Here is a 20,337-nt window from a genome sequence, read left to right as displayed (position 1 = left end):
CACTCTTGTTGAATCAGAATCTTACTCACTACGCAAAGGTTCAAATCGAAAAGATACCTTTGTTTATGCACAATCTTAACAGAAATTGCTCGAGAAACTATTTTTAAAATTCAAAGTGGGGGATTGTTGAAATTAATTGAATTTGGAAAATAAAATAAAAAGGAAGTGCCTTGTTATTTGAAATGAGAATATGGAGAGTTTATATGTTGTCCCGCATTGCTTAGGAGAACTCAAGTAATTGAGTTTATTAACTTGGAATTTCTCACTTGGGTTTGGGCCCCAAGGGGTACCCAATTTTGTGAACGGGCACACATTGAAGTCTAGGGGACATGTGAGCATAAGATGGATAAGTCTTGGCTCTAGGAGCCTCACATGTGTGATCATAACAATGTGCACAAGAGTGATCATAAGTGTATGCATGAGCATTGTTATGAGAATGAGCATAAGGATATGAATGGACATGATTCTTTTTCATACTTCTCTTTTCCCATTTGTGACTATATTGAGAAGTATGGGTATGTCTAGGGGGTCTTGTACCCACGTTTCTCTTAGGCTTAGGAGCCACAAATGGCTTAGCCTTGGGAGCTTGAGCATACCTCTTCTTCACCTCTTTTGGTTTGACCAAAGAAGGAGGAACTTCTATAAAAGAAGTTTGAGGTGAAGAAGCTTTCACAGAAGTAGTCACACTTGAGGAAGAGGGATTGTGACTATAGCCAAGCCCAAATTTTATGGTTGGATTTCTTTGGGAATCAAGAAGATTGTCCAAAGATTCCTTCCCATTGTGAAATTTTGAGATAGAACTATTTAGAGAAAAAAATTCACTCTTTAGTGTTTCATTTTCCTTAAGCAAGACATTTAAATCTTGCTTAGGGATAGATTCTAAAGAAGACTTTAGGTCTTGAATTTCTTTCTTTAAATTGAGCATCTCAATTTTAGCCATAGAGGCTTCCTTTTTGAAAAGCTTTATTTTGGCATGATAGTCACTACATTTGCTAGTTAGTTCATTTATCATATCATGACATTCATCATCAATCTCATAAGCCAAAGGATCATCAACCAACACATTCTCAACATTTACAACACAAGAGGCACTAAGGGTATTTTTCACAACAACAATATCACTAGAGCTATCATGAGGTTCTATCCCTACACCATCCCAAGAAATAAAAGGTAGAGTACTTACCTCAGATGCAGACTCATCAACTAGAGCCATGAAGCAAAGGTTTGCTCTTGCCTCTTCTTGGAAATCTTCATCAGATTGATAATCACTCTCATCATCCCAAGTGGTGATGAATCCCTTCTTATCCTTTTGAAAGGATTTCCTTTGCCCTTCTCGACATTCTGGTCTAGTATGACCCGGTTTGCCACAACCATAGCAAGTAACATCTCTTCTAGGAGTAGGAGTCTCTTGTTTAGAGTTGGATGATCTTTTAAAGTTTAAGGACTCACTCTTTTGCTCATATTTTTGAACTTGAGACTTTTTCCTTGTTCTCCATTCCCTTAATTTCTTAGACAATAGCACCATCTCTTCATCATCTTCTTCATCACTTGCATTAAGCTCCTCTTCAACCTTACTTTCAATTGCTTTAGCCTTCAAAGCGATTCCCTTAGTTTTCTCTTCTTGAGACTTCTTTAATTCTTGAATTTCTTTCATGTAAGTCATCTCATGAAGAAGTAAGTTTCCTATAAGCTCATCGGTTCTCCAATTCCTTATGTAATGGGATTCCTCAATGGCGGTTATCTTTGGTTGCCAATCAAGGAGAGGCAATGAACGAAGAATTTTTCCATTAATTTCACCAAGAGTATAGTGCTTACCAAGCTTTTTGAGATTGGTGGTAATGCCAAAGAGTCTATTGGTAGTTTCAGTGACGGTCTCATTTGGCTTGTTCTTGAACGCTTCATATTCTCCAATGAGAAGCTCAACCTTCTTGTTCTTGACTTGAACCGTTCCTTCATGGTAGTTCTCAAGAATCTTCCACATATCATGAGGTGCAATGTTGAACCCTTCCTTGCTCTTCTCTACACAAAGAGGAAATGATCACACAAATAGCCTTCCGGTTGAGAGCATTAGCTAGAACATGATCCTTGGTCCACTCTTTTCTTGGCCAAGGTATAATACCAACATTAAACTCTTGAGTGGAAGCCACATAACCATCAAGAACCATATGCCATAAGTTCACACCATCCATATTAAGATAGTTTTCCATACGAAATTTCCAATTAGGATAATTTGTTCCATCAAAGAAAGGACGAAGATTATGAGTAAAATTTTCGGTAGCCATTTAGATCTTGAACTCGCAATTAAGCAAAATAAATGAGCAACTAAGCTCTGATACCAATTGAAATACCTAAGAGGGGGGGGGGGGGTGTATGACGATTTACGTTTATTTATTAAACGTAATATTTTGGTCGTTATAAATAGTTATAAAATAAGATTTTTTTTCTTAGATGTTATAATGATGGAATTCTACGTTAGATACGATAAATTATCGAACTACGGACTTGGCGAATAAAGATAGCTTGACGGAGATCGACGTGATATTTATTATTCCTGGATTATTAGCGATCCAGGTGAATTACACTTTACTTTTGCGTACCATTACGCAATAGCTATTTTGATATTATAAATAGAAATATCAACTACATCGCATGTTATAATACTTGTATCGTATTGTATGATTGTAATACCCCAAAATAATTAATTAGCTAATTGGACCACGTGTCTAGTTTTGAATCGCAGAAGTGGCAATATTGGAAAGTTTTCCGATAAATAAGTTTTAGTAGGTCGTTTTAGAAGAGGTTATTATGGATAAAATTTATATTATATTTCAATTCTAAAGTTGGAATTGGAATGTAATGGAAAAATGATGAGAAAAGTCTAAAATAAGGTATAGGGACCAAAGTGGTAATTTAGCCACTTTGTGTCGAAAATAGAAATATTGAATTTTGACGGGAAAGTGTTATTATCGGGCTTTGTATTATTTATAGGATATAAATAATACGTATAAGTCGTAATAAAAGAGGTTAACGATTTAGCTATGGACTAAATCGTATGATTGAAAAGTTTAAAGGATAAATGATAAGAAACAAAAAGAACAAGGATCAAAGTGAGCTTTTAGCCAAATCATATATAATTAAGGAATTATGAATGAAGAAGAAGAATCAGGGTCCAGAAGCTTCAGCCGATCGATTTCCGTCGTTTCGCCGCCGTTTCTCCGTTCGACGTCCGATTCGAGCGATTCAAGCGGCGATTTCTTCAGAACCGAAAGCTCTATCACCTCCGGCCATCAAACTAAGGTAAGAGGTCGGGTTTTGGCATGAAAACGATGGTTTTGTGGGCTGTTTTCATGAGATTATGATTTAAGCATGAATTTGACGTTTTTGGGTTTATTATGGCGTTTTTGAAGAAACCGAGATATGGGTATTGAGCGTGGGTATGTTTAGCACGTCGGGGTTGTGGCGAAACCCCGGAAAATCTGATTTCCGGGGCTGTGCACGTGGTACACGACCGTGTACCACGGGTGCACGAACGTGTACTGGAAGTACACGAACGTGCACCTAGCAAGGTACACGATCGTGTACTGAAGTACACGGACGTGTACTTTTCATAGTACACGAACGTGTACAATAAGTACACGAACGTGTACCCCTGTAGTGCACGAACGTGTACTTGGTTGCACGATCGTGCACCCACCAAAACGCACACCCGTGCACCCCAACTCGCCCCCACGCGTATACAAACTGAAATTGACCTAGGTGTTTGACGTTTTGAGTAATTTGACTCTAAAAGACGGGTTTCGGACTTTGAGAATCATTAATCTCGAGATTAGCTCGACGTTTTAGATAAATAATAATAATGGAAAACGTCAAGGACGTTAAGCGATTCTCAATTATGAGAAATAGTATTCGCTAAGTCGTTGATACGATTAAAGTTATTGAATATATAAACAAGAATAAAATGAAATTAAATCTTAAAACTTAAAAGTATTATACGTATAAGAATGCGAGAATCACGCCTAACTATTAACGATGTATCAGACGTGCCAGCGAGTAGTGGAGTCAGTAGAGGCGGACTAGCGAGAGCGTATTATCAGATCGATCATATCATTTCTTGGTTTGCGGTCACAGTGAGTTGCACTTTACTTTCACGTATTATATATATTAAAGTCATTTTCTATAGAAATATATATACTGTTTTCATGCATCGCATAATATATAATTGATTGAAATGTTATATGTTTACTTAATTTCTATATATGAGAACTAGTATGCGATCCGAAGAAACTAGCTACCTATTGGGGTGTCAATAGGCTGTGTGATCACCAGTATCGAGTCAGTCTAGTATGTTTGCATTTGAGAAATGACTTGACACGCTGGGAGCTGTTGATGAATATGAAATTTACGATTGGGTTATGATTTCGATACGAGAATGAACTCGGCTACGGTGTAGCCTGGAAGTCCCCGTATCTAGTGGCTGCGCCACCAGCGAGTTGGACTCGCACTTGATATTACGATTGGGTTAAATGATATATGATTATTCGAGAGATGTGTCGCATGCTAGGATATTAGTTTCATACGGATCAAATACATGTTTATATGCTTTATATTAATATTTTCTTGAAATGCGATGCTAAGTTTCTATATTAATACTGTTAGTAAATGTCAACTCACTCAGTATTTCCCCAAATACTGACCCCTCACCTTTGATGTCTTTCAGGTGCTTAGCTTGTGGATTTAGCTAGAGGCCAATTTTGAAGTCCAGAAGTCAGCTGTATATGTTAGTTTCTGACTTCTGTGAGTGCTGCAGTAGTGGTCCTGTGTCGATAGTATAGTAGCCTAGTCAGCAGTTCATTTTGATTGTATATATTAATTGCTGTTATTGTTTTATATGCATTTTGATAGGCTACGTGTTTAGTATATGATCCACGGCCCCAGATGCCGGTGAGATGTTTGAAACACTAACTGATGTATATAGTACCGCGAGGCCAGTTCGTACAGAGTACGGTAACTAGAGCCCGTGAGGTTTTGAAACAGTTAGTGTAAATGTATAATTATATGTTATATATGTATATTTGCTTCCGTTGTTTGATATTGTTATTATTATATTTGCGAAAAATGTAATTGTGATTTTAGGCTTGCTACGGGTTCCGGAGCTACCACTCCCGTTCCCTAGCGCCGGTTGCGGCTCAATAGTTTTGGGTCGTGACAATGATTTTGTATATCAAACTATTGAATATAATGAATTGTGAAAGCTAGTGTATGTTTCGTGCGAAACGAGCTACCTATTATGCGTTAATAGGCTGTGTGATCACTAGTGTCGGATAAGTCTTAGCAAGTAGAGCTAGACTAACTTATTTGTGAGTGCGATACGAGGTCAACATGGTTGAACTATCCCGCGGCCTGTATATAGTGAGTCGTCATGATGGAACTATCCCGAGACTCCGCTGTATTATTGGATTCAAGACGATATGAGGCATGTTGATAGAACTATTCCAGTGCCCAACCAGATGATCGGTTGACATGGTTAAACTATCTCGTAACTTACCATTAGGATTAAAAGATCGTTATTGTTATGAATACTAGGAAATGCCTAGTTCAAGATTGTTTATAAGATTAGGGTTTCGATTGGATCAACTGCTTGATATATATATATGCTTTATTTTTAAATGCGATGTTATTTTTGAGTAGTATCATTAGTAATATTTACACTCACTCAACATAGTCTGGCCCTTTGATGTTTACCCCTTTCAGGTGCTTAGTGTCGGATCATACAGACATCTTCTTTTGTGTTGGGAGTTCTTTGGACTTATTCAAAGTACGACTTCCTTTAAAGCTTAGTCTATGTGACCAGTCGTGGCCTAACATAGCAGGGTCTTTGCAAGTTTATATATGTATGTACCTGTTACCTTATTTATGCTTTTGATCTAGAAACACTAAGTCATGTGATCGTCTTTAATGCGGTCTAATGTTTACAACATTTACATATAGATTGATAGTCGAGCTAGTACGTACGACGTTACAAAAGTTGAATGCACACTATTATCGATTGTATTTCGGTATCGATGATATGATATCAGGTCGTAGTTGCAAGCGTGCATACTTTGCTTTGTGTCTGCATGTATGTATTGTTCATGTTTCGCCGAAAAAATTAGACTGGTTTTAGGCTTACTACAGGTTTCGGAGCTACCACTCCCATTCCATAGCGTCGATCTCGGCTCAATAATTTGGGTGGTGACAGTTTTACAAGTTTAATCATCATATTAGAAGGCCGACTCCATCACTAATGAATATTCACACATATAAGATATGCCTAGTTCTTTTAAATCTCGTCATGATTCATCAATAAGCTCTTCATATAGTAATGTCTCAAGCAATGGCGGAGGTAAGGCGGGGTGAGTTGCGCCACTCGCCCTTCCTCACTGGCAGAAATTTTCAAAAGGTCATTTTTTTACTCTTTCGAGTAGATCTGTGTATTTTATAGATAACAAATAAACGCAAAAGGATAGATCCGTGCGATTTATCAATTGACTCTGTTGTTTTAAGTTTATAGTCGGACAACGATTTCGTGGTTGGTAAATTATGAGAGTGTGAAGATTTGATTCTTACTACTTTCAAGTAGAATTAAATTTTATTCAACAAATCCACATTACTTGTTCAAAATAATAATTTATTTTTGAGAAAATAAGAAGAAAACCACAATAATGACTCACTATTTCACCTAATGCAATATTAATTAATTTGTTTACTTTATTACAATTTTTCTTTCATAAAATACCAACTTCCATTATTAATTTTCAACCAACACCATCTTTCTCCCAAGTCAACATATGTCCACCAAATCACACATGTTAAGACCAAAAAAGCCCTCATTGTGTCACTAGATGCACGTGCACCTGTGTCATTTATTTCAGCAATTTTAAGGTGCACCATTTGGTGCACCTGCTATAATGAATGACCCGCACGTGATGTGCGGGTCATTCTTAGCAAATTTCAGGTGCACCTTTTGGTGCACCTGATATAATTTTTTTTGTTTTTTAATATAAATTATATATTTATATATTAAATATATAAAATTTATTTATTATATTTAAATTTTGAAAATATTAATTTTAATTTCAAATATTTGATACGTCTCTCATATACTAATTATATCGATTGTTCGAACAAATTTTCCTATTTTTTATACATTTTATTACATATTTTTTTATACTTATTTGATACATTTTTGAGATGTGTCGAAATATTTTTATATATATTGAATATATATCTTAATACGTATTTGATAAATTTCCGCTACATGATAGGTACATTTTTAAAATTTATTTAATAGATACATCTCTGATACATAATTTATACATTTATTAGTGGGTTTCCAAAATCTTGTATTGAGAAAGTATCAAGTTTTTGATAGATATTTGATACATTTCATCCATTACATATTCGATACACCTCCGATACATATTTGATACATTTCTGATACATATTCGAACGATACATAATTGATACATATTGGATACATCTCTGATACATTTTAAATACGTTTCCACTATATATTTTATTTTTATTTTTATCGATTTAATTGAATCAATTGACTAATTCCATAGATTCATTTATATATTTGACACTTCTCTAATACATATTTGATACTTTTCTGATACATGTTTGGTACATATTTGATACATTTTTGACATATATTTGTTACATCTCCGATATATTTTTGGTACACCTCTGATACATTTAATTGAAATTCGAATATATTTTTAATACATCTCTGATACACAATATATAAATGATAGATACATATTTGATACATTAATTGAATTAACTGACTAATTCGATTGCTTCGTTTTTATATTTAGAAAATCTTATAAACATATATGTAATATTACTAATTAAAATGAACCAAATATTTATTGTTTCATATATATTTGATTGGTTTGTTTTTATGATTTGACCGGAAGCTCTAGGTGGAAAGAAGGAAAAAGGCGACTAGAAGCGCAAAATATTCGATAAATATTTAATACATCTCCGACATATATTTGATGCATCTCAGATACATATGTGATACATTTTTGATACATAATTTATACGTGATATTTATATATAAAAAAAATTAAACATGATAGATACATTTTTTAAATGTACTTAATAGATACATCGCTGATACATAATTTATACATGATTGATGCATTTTTTAAATGTACGTAATAGATACATCGTTGATACGTAATGTATACACGATAGATATATTTTTAAATATATTTAAATAAATACATGATAGATAGCATGTATAAATTATAGTTATATGATATCAAATATATTAATTTATTATTTGAAAAATTAAGTAATTAGACGATACATAGGTGGAATAATTTCTTTTTTTTTTCAAAATTTTCAATCGAGAAAGTGAATTATATGTAGTGATATTAGAGTTTAATTAAACGTATTAACTAAATTTTTTAATTTTTATCGATATAATTGAATCAACCAACTAATTCGAGCGGTTCATTTATATACTTATACATATTCGATACATTTTTTTATACATAATAGATACAATTTTTTATACATGATAGATACATTTTTAAAAATGTACTTTATAAATACATCACTGATATATGATTTACACATGATATATACATCTCTAATATATAATTATACATATGATAAATAAATTATTTATACATCAGACTCGTGTTCAGTATGTATCAACAATGTATCTGAAAAATAATTTATAATATTATGTTTTTTAAAACTGTATCATTTTATGTATTTATATGTTTTATATTTTATATTTTATATTTTTAAAATTTAATATATTTATATTTTCAAAATTCAAATTAACATTAATATTTTGTAATTCAAATATTAGATAAATATTTAAAATAAATTGGATATAAAATAAATTATTTGTTTTATTAAAATAGAAAAAAATTGGGTTTAATCCAATTCAGTAAAAGCTGAATTGGATACAACATGAATTGGGTGCCATTCATGAACTGACCCGCGCGTGATCTGGTGCACCAGCTTTACGCCAAGGTGGTATTAGTGAAATATTTTTATGAGAAATGGTATGGATGAAATGTTTTCATAATTGCTTGTAATTAGTAAAATAGTGGGCTTTTTTCTTGTATTTTTGTGATTTTCTTTTTATTTTATTATATCTAATTTTAATATTTACAACATGTAATTAAAAGTTATAATTTTAAAGATTTATAATTAAAGCTAATAATATTTATTTGAATTCATGTTTAAAATAGTTTAAAGCTTAGCTTGGTTTATTTTATAATACTACTCAGGAATTTAACTTTTTTAATGTAAAATTAATTTTTTAGAAATTTTAGTATATTTTTTTTTAATTTTTATTTTAGGTTAATTACAATTTTTTTGAGAATCGGGTTAATTATAAATTAAATCACAAAATTTAGCGTGATTTTCAATTAAAACATAAATTTTAAAACTTGTCAATATTACTTATCAATTTTCATTTCTTCGCAAATCAAGACACCGACTTTAAAAAAATACTGACGTGGACATTATAATATACAACCACATCAATGTTTTTTTATTTGTGATGGGTCAGCGTTCCAATTTATCGTAAAAAAATAGATAATTTTAATTACATTTAATTCCAAACTTTTTTTAAAAAATAACTATCATTTCCAACATTTAAATTTAGCCAAACAATAATGGGAACCAAAAGAAAATGAGGAAAAAAAAGAGGCGCTATTCCACGGAATGATAACATAGACGAGCGTACACAAAAAAACCCTAGTTAAACCCACAGTGTGCGACACGCGTATATATACTAAGCTTTACTACCACAAAACTCAAAACCCTAACACCTTTAAAATATCTCCGAAACTAGGGTTTTACAGAGCTCCCGCAGTTTAAACTATCATTTTATCTCTTCGTATCTATAGATTATGGGTAAATCAAGCAAGAAATCAGCCGTCAAGGTACTGTTAATTCTTTTTTTCTTTGTCTCATTTGATTTTCTATTATGATTAGGGTTTATGTTTATTTGGGTTTTTTGTGTAATAGGTTGACGCTGCTCCTGCTGTAACTCCAGCTTCAAAGAAAGGTATTATTAATAGTTTAGACTTGTTTTTGGTTTTTTGATATCTTTTGGTAAAAAGTTTAGAGAAAATGATTTCTGTAGTTATGTTTATGTGGTGGGTTATGATTTTTATTTGAATTATTTGGGTATGTTTTTTGGGGTTTATGATATAGGTAAGAGAGAACCTGAGGAGGAATTGGAGAAGCTTGTGAGTGCAAAGAAACAGAAGGTAGAAAAGGGGACTGTTCAGAAGCCTAAGGTTGAAGTTAAGGCTCAGAAAAAGAAGAAAGAGGAGTCGAGCAGTTCTGATGACAGTTCTTCCGAGGAAGAAGAGAAGGTAATTTTGCGTTATTTTGTGCGAATTAATGATTTTCAAGTATATTTGTACATTACCTTTGTTTTGAAAGCTTAATTGTTAATGTTTGTCTGAAGTAATTTCTTGAATGGGCTTGATTTTGTTTCAAACTACTTAATGTAGGCTAAGGTTGTAAAGAAGGCTGCTCCAAAGGCAGCAGCAAAACCACCTGTCAAGGCATCTAGTAGTGATGATTCATCATCTTCAGATGATGAATCTGATGAGGAGGTGCCTGCTCAAAAAACTGCTCCTGTAAAGAATGGCTCTATTGCTCCTAAAAAAGAGAAGGAAGATAGCAGTTCAGAAGAATCATCTGAAGAATCATCTGATGATGAGGTGGATATTTAGTCATATTTCTTATTGACAAGTCACCTGCTTTTTGGTAGAAAACTAGCTGTGTGTTTTGTAGCTAAGTAATGAATTTGTGTGGTCTTCCATTATTCTATCAGAAGACTCCTGCAAAGACTGCTGTACCTGCAAAGAAACAGCAAACAGTTGCCAAAAATGGTGCTGTTGCTGCACCTGCTAAGAAAGCCAAAGCTGATAGTAGCAGTTCAGAGTCAGAGTCTTCAGATGATGACTCCGATGAGGTGAGTTTTGTCATCAATTTTATTTTAGCCACTTGCTGCTGAGAATGTCTCCATGAAGCTGCTGCAAGTGAACTCTGTTGATCTCTGAATTTTTTTTGTAGGCTCCTGCTACTAAGAAGGTTCCTGTTCCAGCTATCAAAAAGAAAGTTGAATCAAGCGATAGCGATAGCGAGGATGACTCTGACTCTGACGAGGATGAGGTGTTAATCTGTTCTCTTAATTTATTTGTTTTAGATGTTAGTCTCCATGGAGTTGCTGCTAGTGAACTCTGTTGATCTCTGTATTTTGTTTTTTTAGGCTCCTACTGCTACTAAGAAGGTTCCTGTTCCAGCTATCAAAAAGAAAGTTGAATCAAGTGATAGCGATAGCGAGGATGATTCCTCTGATGAGGATGAGGTGTTAATCTGTACTCTTTATTTATTTGTTTTAGATGTTTAATATTTTTAGAATGCCTGTCAATTGTTTTGATTTCCTGTGAATTTTTTTGAATCTTGGGGTGCAATAACCAAGGCTAATAATGTATTGGCATCTTGACATAATTTTTTCTTTGTTTGTATCTGACAGGCTGCTCCAGCAAAGGCTGCTGTTGCTCAAACTAAGGATGCTAAAAAGGTAAGCAATCCCAAACTTCAATATTAATGAATAATTTGCTAACAGAAGTACTTTATACTCTGTGGTGCTTCTTTAAGTTGAAGTTCATGTTTGTTTTCTGCATGAGTGTGAATAAATTTGTACTGTTACATTTATTGCCGCCTTAAGATGTTCATGGCATGCCAGACATTGCTTGCTTTTGTATATCTGAGCCTATTAGTGAACCTTGTAATCATTAATGAAATGAGAATGAAAGACTGTCAAGTACAATTGATGATTTGATTTGTGTGGATCTCAGAAAGAATACTTACATATCTATAAATTAAGTATGAACCTTATAATCATTAAGAAAATGATTATGGAACTATTTAGAATGATGGATAATTTGAAGCCTATGATTGTGATTATGTGGATTTTAATGTGACCTTCCTGTGAGGCAGTGAGATCTAGCTAGACTTTTGCTTTATGTCGATTTTTTGTAACAGCACTGTTGTCTGCTTTGGTATAATGAATATGAAGGGATTATGTTCATGCTCCATCGGATTGATCTTCAAATAGTCCCCAATTCAAATTTAGACATTGGACATCCTATTAATTTTAGGCATATATTGCAGGTTTTAAATTGCAATTAATTAATTAATGAATTATATCAAGAACTCTTAGTCTGTCTTCTGGTTTATATTTTGTTTAATGTGTAAATGTTCAATTTTTTGCCTTTATGAAATGTAGGATAAAATGGATGTTGATGAAGATGATAGTGAGGACGACAGTGATAGTTCAGATGAAGAAGAAAGTGAAGATGAAAAATCTGCTAAGACCACAAAGAAAAATGTAAGTCTCTTCTTTGCAAAAATTGTAAGAGTTTATTTATTTTGATATTGAGATTTTCTTAAGCTAGAAATTATATGTTATAGTCCGAATTTTTGTTAACGTTGATGAATACTATTTTGAGCTACATGACTTGCCTTTGTAAATCATGGAGTATGTTGGTGAATTCTGACCCAATCTTTGATCAATGATACAAGTATTAAAAGACTTTCTTCTATATGTTTCTGTACTTAATTGGAATCACTATTGTTAAAGTAGAATTAGAGTAGTTATTTTGTTTGAGGAATGTGATTAACTTTTATGTAGTTTTGACCCATTGGTTAACTGCCAATATAGGGACCCTCTAAACTTTCTTGGACAACTCTAAATGTTTTTTGTTTATAGATGTCTCTTGAGAGTGACTTAATTTTGCTTGCAAACAGGATACTGATGTGAAAATCGTAGATGCCAAAGTTGGTTCAAACTCAGACATGAAAGCTGTAATTGTTCTTTCTTCCTGTACTCTGTATCTTTCCTTTATGCAATATGCAATTTTGATGGTTTTTGGTTATATGCAGCCTAAAACGCCAGTCACTCCCAAGATCCAAGCTACAGGATCAAAGACACTGTTTGCTGGCAATTTATCTTTTCAAGTTGAAAGAGCAGATATGTATGTCTAGTTCTATCATTTTGGGATTTTTAAAAATCTTCATACTTTGTCTCTGATTAAGGTTTTGCTGCAGAGAAAATTTCTTCAAAGATGTTGGTGAAATTGTCGATGTTCGCTTTGCTCTGGATCAAGAACAGAGGTTCAAGGGTTTTGGACATGTTGAATTTGCCACGGCCGAAGAAGCGCAAGAGGCAAGTGTCCCTTCTGCTTATTGTTTGTAATTTGGTTGTTTACATTAGGGATTTTCTGGTACTTCAGGTTCCTCTTTTTCTATTTTTGTGTCAATGACTGGATGCGAATGCTGTTCTGTTTCCACAGGCTCTCAAATTGAATGGAAAAAATTTAAATGGTCGGGACATTAAGCTTGATTTGGCTCGGGAAAGGGGTGAAAGGACCCCTTATAGCGGGTACATCTCTTTTAGTAGTTTCTAGAATGCGGTAATTATATGTTCTGTTCTGCTGTCCCTCTACTTAATGTTCAATTTCTGCAGCAATGAGAACAACTCATTCCAGAAAGGAGCAAGAAGCCAGGGTCAGAAAGTATTTGTTAGGGGGTTTGATACGAACCTCGGTGAGGATGAGGTATTTTTCTGTTCTTTTGCTGATCTACATAGCTAGTTTGGGTCTTAAAAAAATAATTTGTATCATGTATTCAATGTAAATCACACAGATTAGGAACTCTCTTGGGGAGCATTTCAAAGATTGTGGAGAGATTACAAGGATATCTATCCCAACAGACTATGAGACTGGTTCTATCAAAGGGTTAGTATTTTTTTATTCTGTTTCTTCTTCACCTATATATTATATGCAAGCTGAATTGGAAATCTTGTTTTATTATCTGTAGTCATTTGTTACATTATGATGCCAAAAAACTATTTTACACCTCTAGTGATTTTCTGTTTAGATCATTGTTACTTGTTTTATGACATTTATTACAATTTTAAGTGTTTTACATATTTTCAATTGCACATGCAGGATGGCTTATTTGGAATTCCAGGATCCTAAGGGTGTTAGTAGTGCTCTAGAATTCAATGGCTGTGAATTTGGAGACCAGTATTTGACTGTTGAAGAGGCAAGACCACCAAGGACTGAGAGTGGTGGAAGAGGTGGCGGCAGAGGCGGCGGTGGTCGTTTTAGCGGCGGTGGTCGTTCTGGAGGTGGTGGTGGTCGTTTTGGAGGTGGTGGAGGTCGTTTTAGTGGCAGAGGGGGCGGTGACAGAGGCGGTTTCCGTGGCAGAGGAGGACGTGGACCTAATAGGCCCAGTATGACTGCTTCTGGTAATTTTCAATCCCCCTTGCTTTCTTTAAGCAATATGATCCTCAAATATTATAATATTGATTGGAACTTGTATATTGTTTATTAATTACTTGTATGTTGCTCTATTGCAGGGAAGAAAACCACTTTTAACGATGATGAGTGAAAGTAGAGGAGTCTTAAATTGTTTCGATGAAGCGAATATTATGTTTTCAGTGGCTACAGGCTCATAAGATTTTGTTTGGCGTTGTTATTTTTTTAATTAGGAAGTAGTATTATTTAAGTAATTTTCCAACTGCTTTACTATCCTTGACTCTATGTACTTTGCATACATATACTTGAAGAAGTATTTAGTGTGTAATTTTATTATCTAGTTATTTTAAATTATACTTCTCCAAATTATCTGATTCATTATCCATAATACAGTTCTGCTGTGATAAATCAATTTATTTTGATATAAATCGACGAGGATGTTGAAGCTGGATATCAATTCTAGGACAGGTGAACGTTAAACTGTTAACTGAATCAAACCGAAATATAATTTGGAAATTTTGTTTGGCTATGGTTAGAATTCTTAAAACTTTGACAATTTGGTTCGGTTCTCGATTACACTTAAAAAATAATTGTAATAACTGAACCACCTAAAATTTAAAACGTCGTAGTAGTTTTGTGCTGTGTAAATGAACACAATCCTATGACAGAAAAATCCTCTTATTAGCCGCACATTTTCATTTTGTAAAATCTCTACCATTTTTCTCCTTTCTTCCATTTTTTTTCTTCTGTTCATCTAGTTCTAACCAATGCAATGTAATAACAATTTTATAATTTAGCATTTTATCTTTAAATTCCACTCCAATAGGACCAATATAATGCTATATCTCATTAAATTTAGCATATTCTATATGTTGAATTTAGTATCCAGTATAGTACATGCTAAATTTTACTATTGATTGCTTATTTACAATTTCAAAAAAAAACTTCACATATGGGTTTTCGTTTAAATCAACAAACATGCTTTTATCTTGAACTAATTTTTTTGGCCACGTGCTACGCACGTTAACGATATCTATATGACCCGTTATTTAATATTAAAAAAATTATATCTTTTTAATAATATATTATTATTTAAATTTTATTAGAGTTGTGTTTTTTTATTTGTTTTTGTTTAATTATTTTATAAAATTTTAATTTCTTTTATTGGAAAATTTCCATTGTTTTTTTGTTTAATTATTTTAGAATTAAGCAATAAATTTAATTTTTGATATTGTTGTTATTAAAAAATGATAATATGATTGAAGCAAATTTATATTATTTTTCATTGTAAATAACTAATAAATATAAAAAATATCAAAGCTTTCACACAAATATTATAATATAATTATTTAATATTAATGAAACTCGTCATATTCTTTTATATATAGTGATATATATATATGCAATTCCTTTTAGGATCAAGAATTTAACACATAATGATAGTTGTTGCACAATTCCTTTTAAGATTAGGAATTTAATACATAATGGTAGTTATTGCGATAATTATTTTTAATATGTTTCCTTTATGGATTAAGAATGTCATCTTTCTATTTGTTAAGCACAAATATTCTTATATGTCACAATTAGGAATATTGCGATAATTATTTTTAATATGTTTCCTTTATGGATTAAGAATGTCATCTTTCTATTTGTTAAGCACAAATATTCTTATATGTCACAATTAGGAATATCAACTCTGATAAAATATGTAGAGGGTGTTTTTGTCCGTGAATGGAAGTGTTCCCCGCGAATACATTTTTATATTTGTTATAGATCAACTCGGATAAAATATGTAGAGGGTGTTTTTGTCCGTGAATGGAAGTGTTCTCCCGCGAATACACTTTTATTTTTGTTATAGATTAAAGTTTGGACGGTTGTAACCTACCTAAATACATGATCAAACACAACTCTTCCTTTGTGAAGTTTAATTTCGCTTTCATTGGAAAAAAAAAATAGCTTGTGGTCATCCATATTTGTTTTTGATCTTAAAATCCAATAGAAGTGGAATAAGCACAGCTCTGCTTTTTTATCTCTATAGTTCAGTGAGGTACTAATCATTCGTTTCCATTTTATTTGTACCAAAAAATGTTTTAAATTCATTCCCAAACCTTTAATCTCAAAAAGTTCAACTCTTTTTAATACCTACTTGTTAATTATGTTCAATACTTTCTATGTTTTGATATTTGAATTTTATTGGTTTTGCTTTGAATTCAATCATGCTCTATAGTTTCTTGGTTATGTATATGTTCATGGATTAAAGACTTCTTTTATGTATATTTTTAGGTTTTCAAATACTATTTTTTGATATACTAGTTTTTTTTGGCCACGTGCTACGCACGTTAACGATATTTATATGACCCGTTATTATTATTATAATTGTATATTTTAATAATATATTATTATTAAAATTTTATTAGACTTGTGTTTTTTTATTTGTTTTTGTTTAATTATTTCATAAAATTTTAATTTCTTTTATTAAAAATGTTAAAAGTTAGAATTAAGCAATAGATTTAATTTTTGATATTGTTGTTATTAAAAAATAATAATATGATTGAATCAAATTTATATTATTTTTCATAGTAAATAACTAATAAATATAAAAAATATCAAAGCTTTAACACAAATATATGATTACTTAATATTAATGAAAATCGTCATATTCTTTTAGGATTAAGAATTTAACATATAATGATAGTTGTTGTATAATTCCTTTTAGGATTAGGAATTTAATACAGAAAGATAGCTACTGCGATAATTATTTTTAATATGTGTCCTTTATGGATTAGAAATGTCATCTTTCTATTTGTTAAGCACAAATATTATTATATATCACAATTAGGAATATCAACTTGGATAATATATGTAGAGGGTATTTTTATCCGTGAATAGAAGTGTTCCCCCCGCGAATACACTTTTATATTTGTTATAGATAGATATAGATTTTTTAAATAGTCACAGATAATAGAAAAGATAGATAAAATTAATAAATAATAATTATTGTAGTAATTAATTATACACATTTTTTTTTAAATGAATTATACACATCCTTTTATTATTTAACATTGGAGAGAAATTTATAATATCATGCTAAATATAACATTTCGCTATTTTTAAATGCTAAATTTAATATTATTTTTAAAACTGCATTGTAGATACTCCAATACCACTTCACTTTCTAAATCTATACCCATTCCTTCCATTTTCCTTATTATCTTGTTTTTTCATACCTAAATATTAATTTCACTTGCTAAATTTATAGCCATCATCAATTTCCAAATCTTTCTCTTTTTTTTTTGTATTTAATCTTCTTGTGATATTATACAGGTACAAAGACTTATCAAATTGGTCTTTAGATGGAATTAAAATTGTATACAGAAACAAAAATTGTGAAATTAATATTTAAATGGAAATGTTTGAATTTGAAATTGTGTGCAGTATAAAAAATTTGTAACGAAATTGATTTTTGTGTAATTTACAAGTATATGTAAAATCCGGTCACCAACTAAACCGAACCGCACCAAAATATAATTATAATTAATTCGGTTCGGTCACTTAAATTTTAAATAACCGAGCGGTTTGTAATTTAGGGGCGGTTTGATGATTGAACTGACCGTTGCTCACCCTAGTAGGGGATGTTTGCATCTATATGTTTTTTTTGTTTTTAACTAATAATATGTTAGTTTCACTAGAATCATGAATAACCTACAAGGATTGATTTTTTTTATTGGAAAAATAATGATTCTATTAAATAAAATCGGAAGCATTTACATTTGTGAGAAATTCAAGTGACAGAACCACTCCGGATGACCTAACAAAGAATTGGCGGATTGCGCAAGAACATGCACCGCCTGATTCGCAAATCGCCTCGCGAGTAAAAAGAAATATTATCAAACTGCTCGCCAAAACAGCACAGTCCTCCATTAACGATTCAGTATCCTTGTAATTTGGACTTTTGATCGCCAGCACCACCTCCATAGCATCCGAATCGACTATCAACTTGTCTCTGTCTTTCATCCAGGGCTTCTCTAATGTCCATAACTTCTACCAGCTTAGGAGAGAAAGAACCAAACCAACTACATTGCCGATCTATTGCATAACATGACCACGCCAATCTCGAATCACGATACCAACCCAAATTTACTAGATCGCCCTTTATGAATTATTAATTGAATAGTTAATTAAAGATTTTATGGTAATTATCTAATTAAAGATAAAATAATTAAAGATATAACTTAGTTAGAGTTTAATTTGAATGAGAAGATAAAGCAATTAAAGAGATAATATTGTTAGAGCATCTCCAATGACCTCTTTAAAATTGACAAACTCTCTAATTTAAAGAGTTTTGTCAATAAATTGAAGTCTAATGGACTTTCTAAAATTTAAATTGAGGAAATTACATTCTATATCTCAATTTCCATAAAACTATACGTTAGTGACTCAAAATAAATAAATATGCAGAAATCTCTCAATTAGTTTAAAAACTTTTCATTTATACCTTATAACAATTTCAGTACCATTTTACCCCTAACTTCCCACTAATACTGTTGATATGTCTTGTACCTCAATACCACACGTCACTCCTTCTTCTCCATCTAAATCTCAGTAAACCTCACTTTCTTCAACCTCTATCACCGTCGCCACCCACGGCCTACACTCCGACAACCACCTATGATTTCCGTTTATGCTCCGACAACGACAACCGCCAACGCCTGCCGCGATCCTCAACATCAACCGACAGCCTTCTGTTTTACTCTCAGTTAGCCTTCTCTTTCTCGATTACGACAAATCAAATCGATCGAACAGATGTACGAGATTTATAGAAATTTTGGTACTATTATTTACAAAGTAAGTTCATTTGATAATTAATTGTGGTTTTAATTAGTTTGTCTAGATCTAGTCTGTTTTTGTTTGTTTAGTTATGAAGATTTGTTGTTGAAAATTCTTCTCATAATTGAATTGTTTCTTGTTTATGATGAAGTACCAGTATTAGATTATTAGTAATTTTTAGCATATTTATACGCCCATTTTTCTTAATTTGTATTAGTGTTCCTAGAGTTGTTGAGTGCTGGTGTTTGATTTAAAAGGATGAGAAGCATATAGAGATGATATCATTTGAACGATATCGTGTAGTGCGATAATACTATGGCTGAATTCAGAAATGATAATGCGAATAGAGATGGATAACATATGCGATCGCTGAATCAGATGCAGGCAAGGAAGAGGGGAAAAAATGGGGAAATTTGTGTGATAGTCGAAGAAGTGCAACTCTTGATAGATGAATTGTTGATTAATTGACAGCCTACTTGGGAAGATGGCCAAATTCTATATTAGAGTGTGGTTTGTGAAATAGCTTAGTTTGTTTTGTTTTGTCTTGTCTTTCTCTGCAAACTTTTTGTTAGTTATAAAAAAAATGAATTGATTTTAGTAGGTTTTGGATTTTAAATATATTTACTATTTTATTTTGTATTTTTTATAACTGTTAATCAACTCACTGTCAACTGTGGAATATATATTGATAGTGTTCCTATAACCATTAATCAACTTATTGTCAACTATATATATATATATATATAGACATATTAGTTTATCATGTATTTTTCTAACTATAAATCAACTCATGTCAACTTTAGATTTTAAAACACATTCATTAATTTATCATGTATTTTAATAACCTTAAATCAATTCGCAATTGTAAAATATATATTTATTAATTTATCAGGTGTTTATGTAACCATAAATTAGTTGATTATCAATTTTAAATTTTAAATATATTTATTTATTAGTTTATCATATGTGAAAATTCATATAGGAGTTGCTTCAATGCAACTAAAATTCATATTGATATGTTGATTGTTGAACTTCTCTTGTCTTAATATTATTGCATATATGCTTTAAAATAAAATAAAATTCATGTAATCCTCTTATATGGTTGATTTGCATATTCAAACTCTATTAGGCTTAATGCTAATAGATACAC

The 20,337-nt window shown here is 31.9% G+C and overlaps 1 protein-coding gene and 1 long non-coding RNA gene across 3 annotated transcripts; both read left to right on the top strand.

Moving 5' to 3' along the window:
- The first annotated feature begins 9,823 nt into the window (after positions 1 to 9,823).
- Positions 9,824 to 14,726, top strand: LOC126680842 (nucleolin 1-like). Of its 2 annotated transcripts, none has more exons than XM_050376079.2 (17): positions 9,824 to 9,959; positions 10,045 to 10,084; positions 10,234 to 10,397; positions 10,539 to 10,751; positions 10,868 to 11,005; positions 11,107 to 11,205; positions 11,303 to 11,401; positions 11,570 to 11,617; positions 12,326 to 12,427; positions 12,847 to 12,903; positions 12,982 to 13,073; positions 13,147 to 13,264; positions 13,392 to 13,480; positions 13,565 to 13,655; positions 13,744 to 13,835; positions 14,049 to 14,350; positions 14,462 to 14,726. In XM_050376079.2, exons 1-17 carry the CDS (start codon positions 9,927 to 9,929, stop codon positions 14,491 to 14,493), a joined length of 1,809 nt encoding a protein of 602 aa, XP_050232036.1. In that variant the 5' UTR covers positions 9,824 to 9,926; the 3' UTR covers positions 14,494 to 14,726. The 2 variants fall into 2 exon arrangements, with proteins under 2 accessions (XP_050232036.1, XP_050232035.1); XM_050376078.2 differs by having other exon boundaries at positions 10,865 to 11,005.
- A 4,068-nt stretch (positions 14,727 to 18,794) lies between these two features.
- LOC130015576 (uncharacterized) lies at positions 18,795 to 19,836 on the top strand. The gene is made up of 2 exons (XR_008790739.1): positions 18,795 to 19,205; positions 19,405 to 19,836. It is a non-coding gene; the product is annotated as an uncharacterized LOC130015576 (long non-coding RNA).
- Positions 19,837 to 20,337: the final 501 nt, after the last annotated feature.

The sequence above is a fragment of the Mercurialis annua genome, linkage group LG5, assembly GCF_937616625.2.
Source record: "Mercurialis annua linkage group LG5, ddMerAnnu1.2, whole genome shotgun sequence".
NCBI classification, from domain to species: Eukaryota; Viridiplantae; Streptophyta; class Magnoliopsida; order Malpighiales; family Euphorbiaceae; genus Mercurialis; species Mercurialis annua.
This window is presented reverse-complemented; position numbering and strand designations above follow the sequence as displayed.

Coding starts and splice junctions, on each gene's coding strand:
- LOC126680842 (XM_050376078.2), top strand. CDS start 9,927: ATGGGTAAATCAAGCAAGAAATCAGCCGTCAAG. Junction 11,402..11,569: donor ATTCCTCTGATGAGGATGAG/GTGTTAATCTGT, acceptor TGTATCTGACAG/GCTGCTCCAGCAAAGGCTGC. Junction 11,618..12,325: donor AAACTAAGGATGCTAAAAAG/GTAAGCAATCCC, acceptor TATGAAATGTAG/GATAAAATGGATGTTGATGA.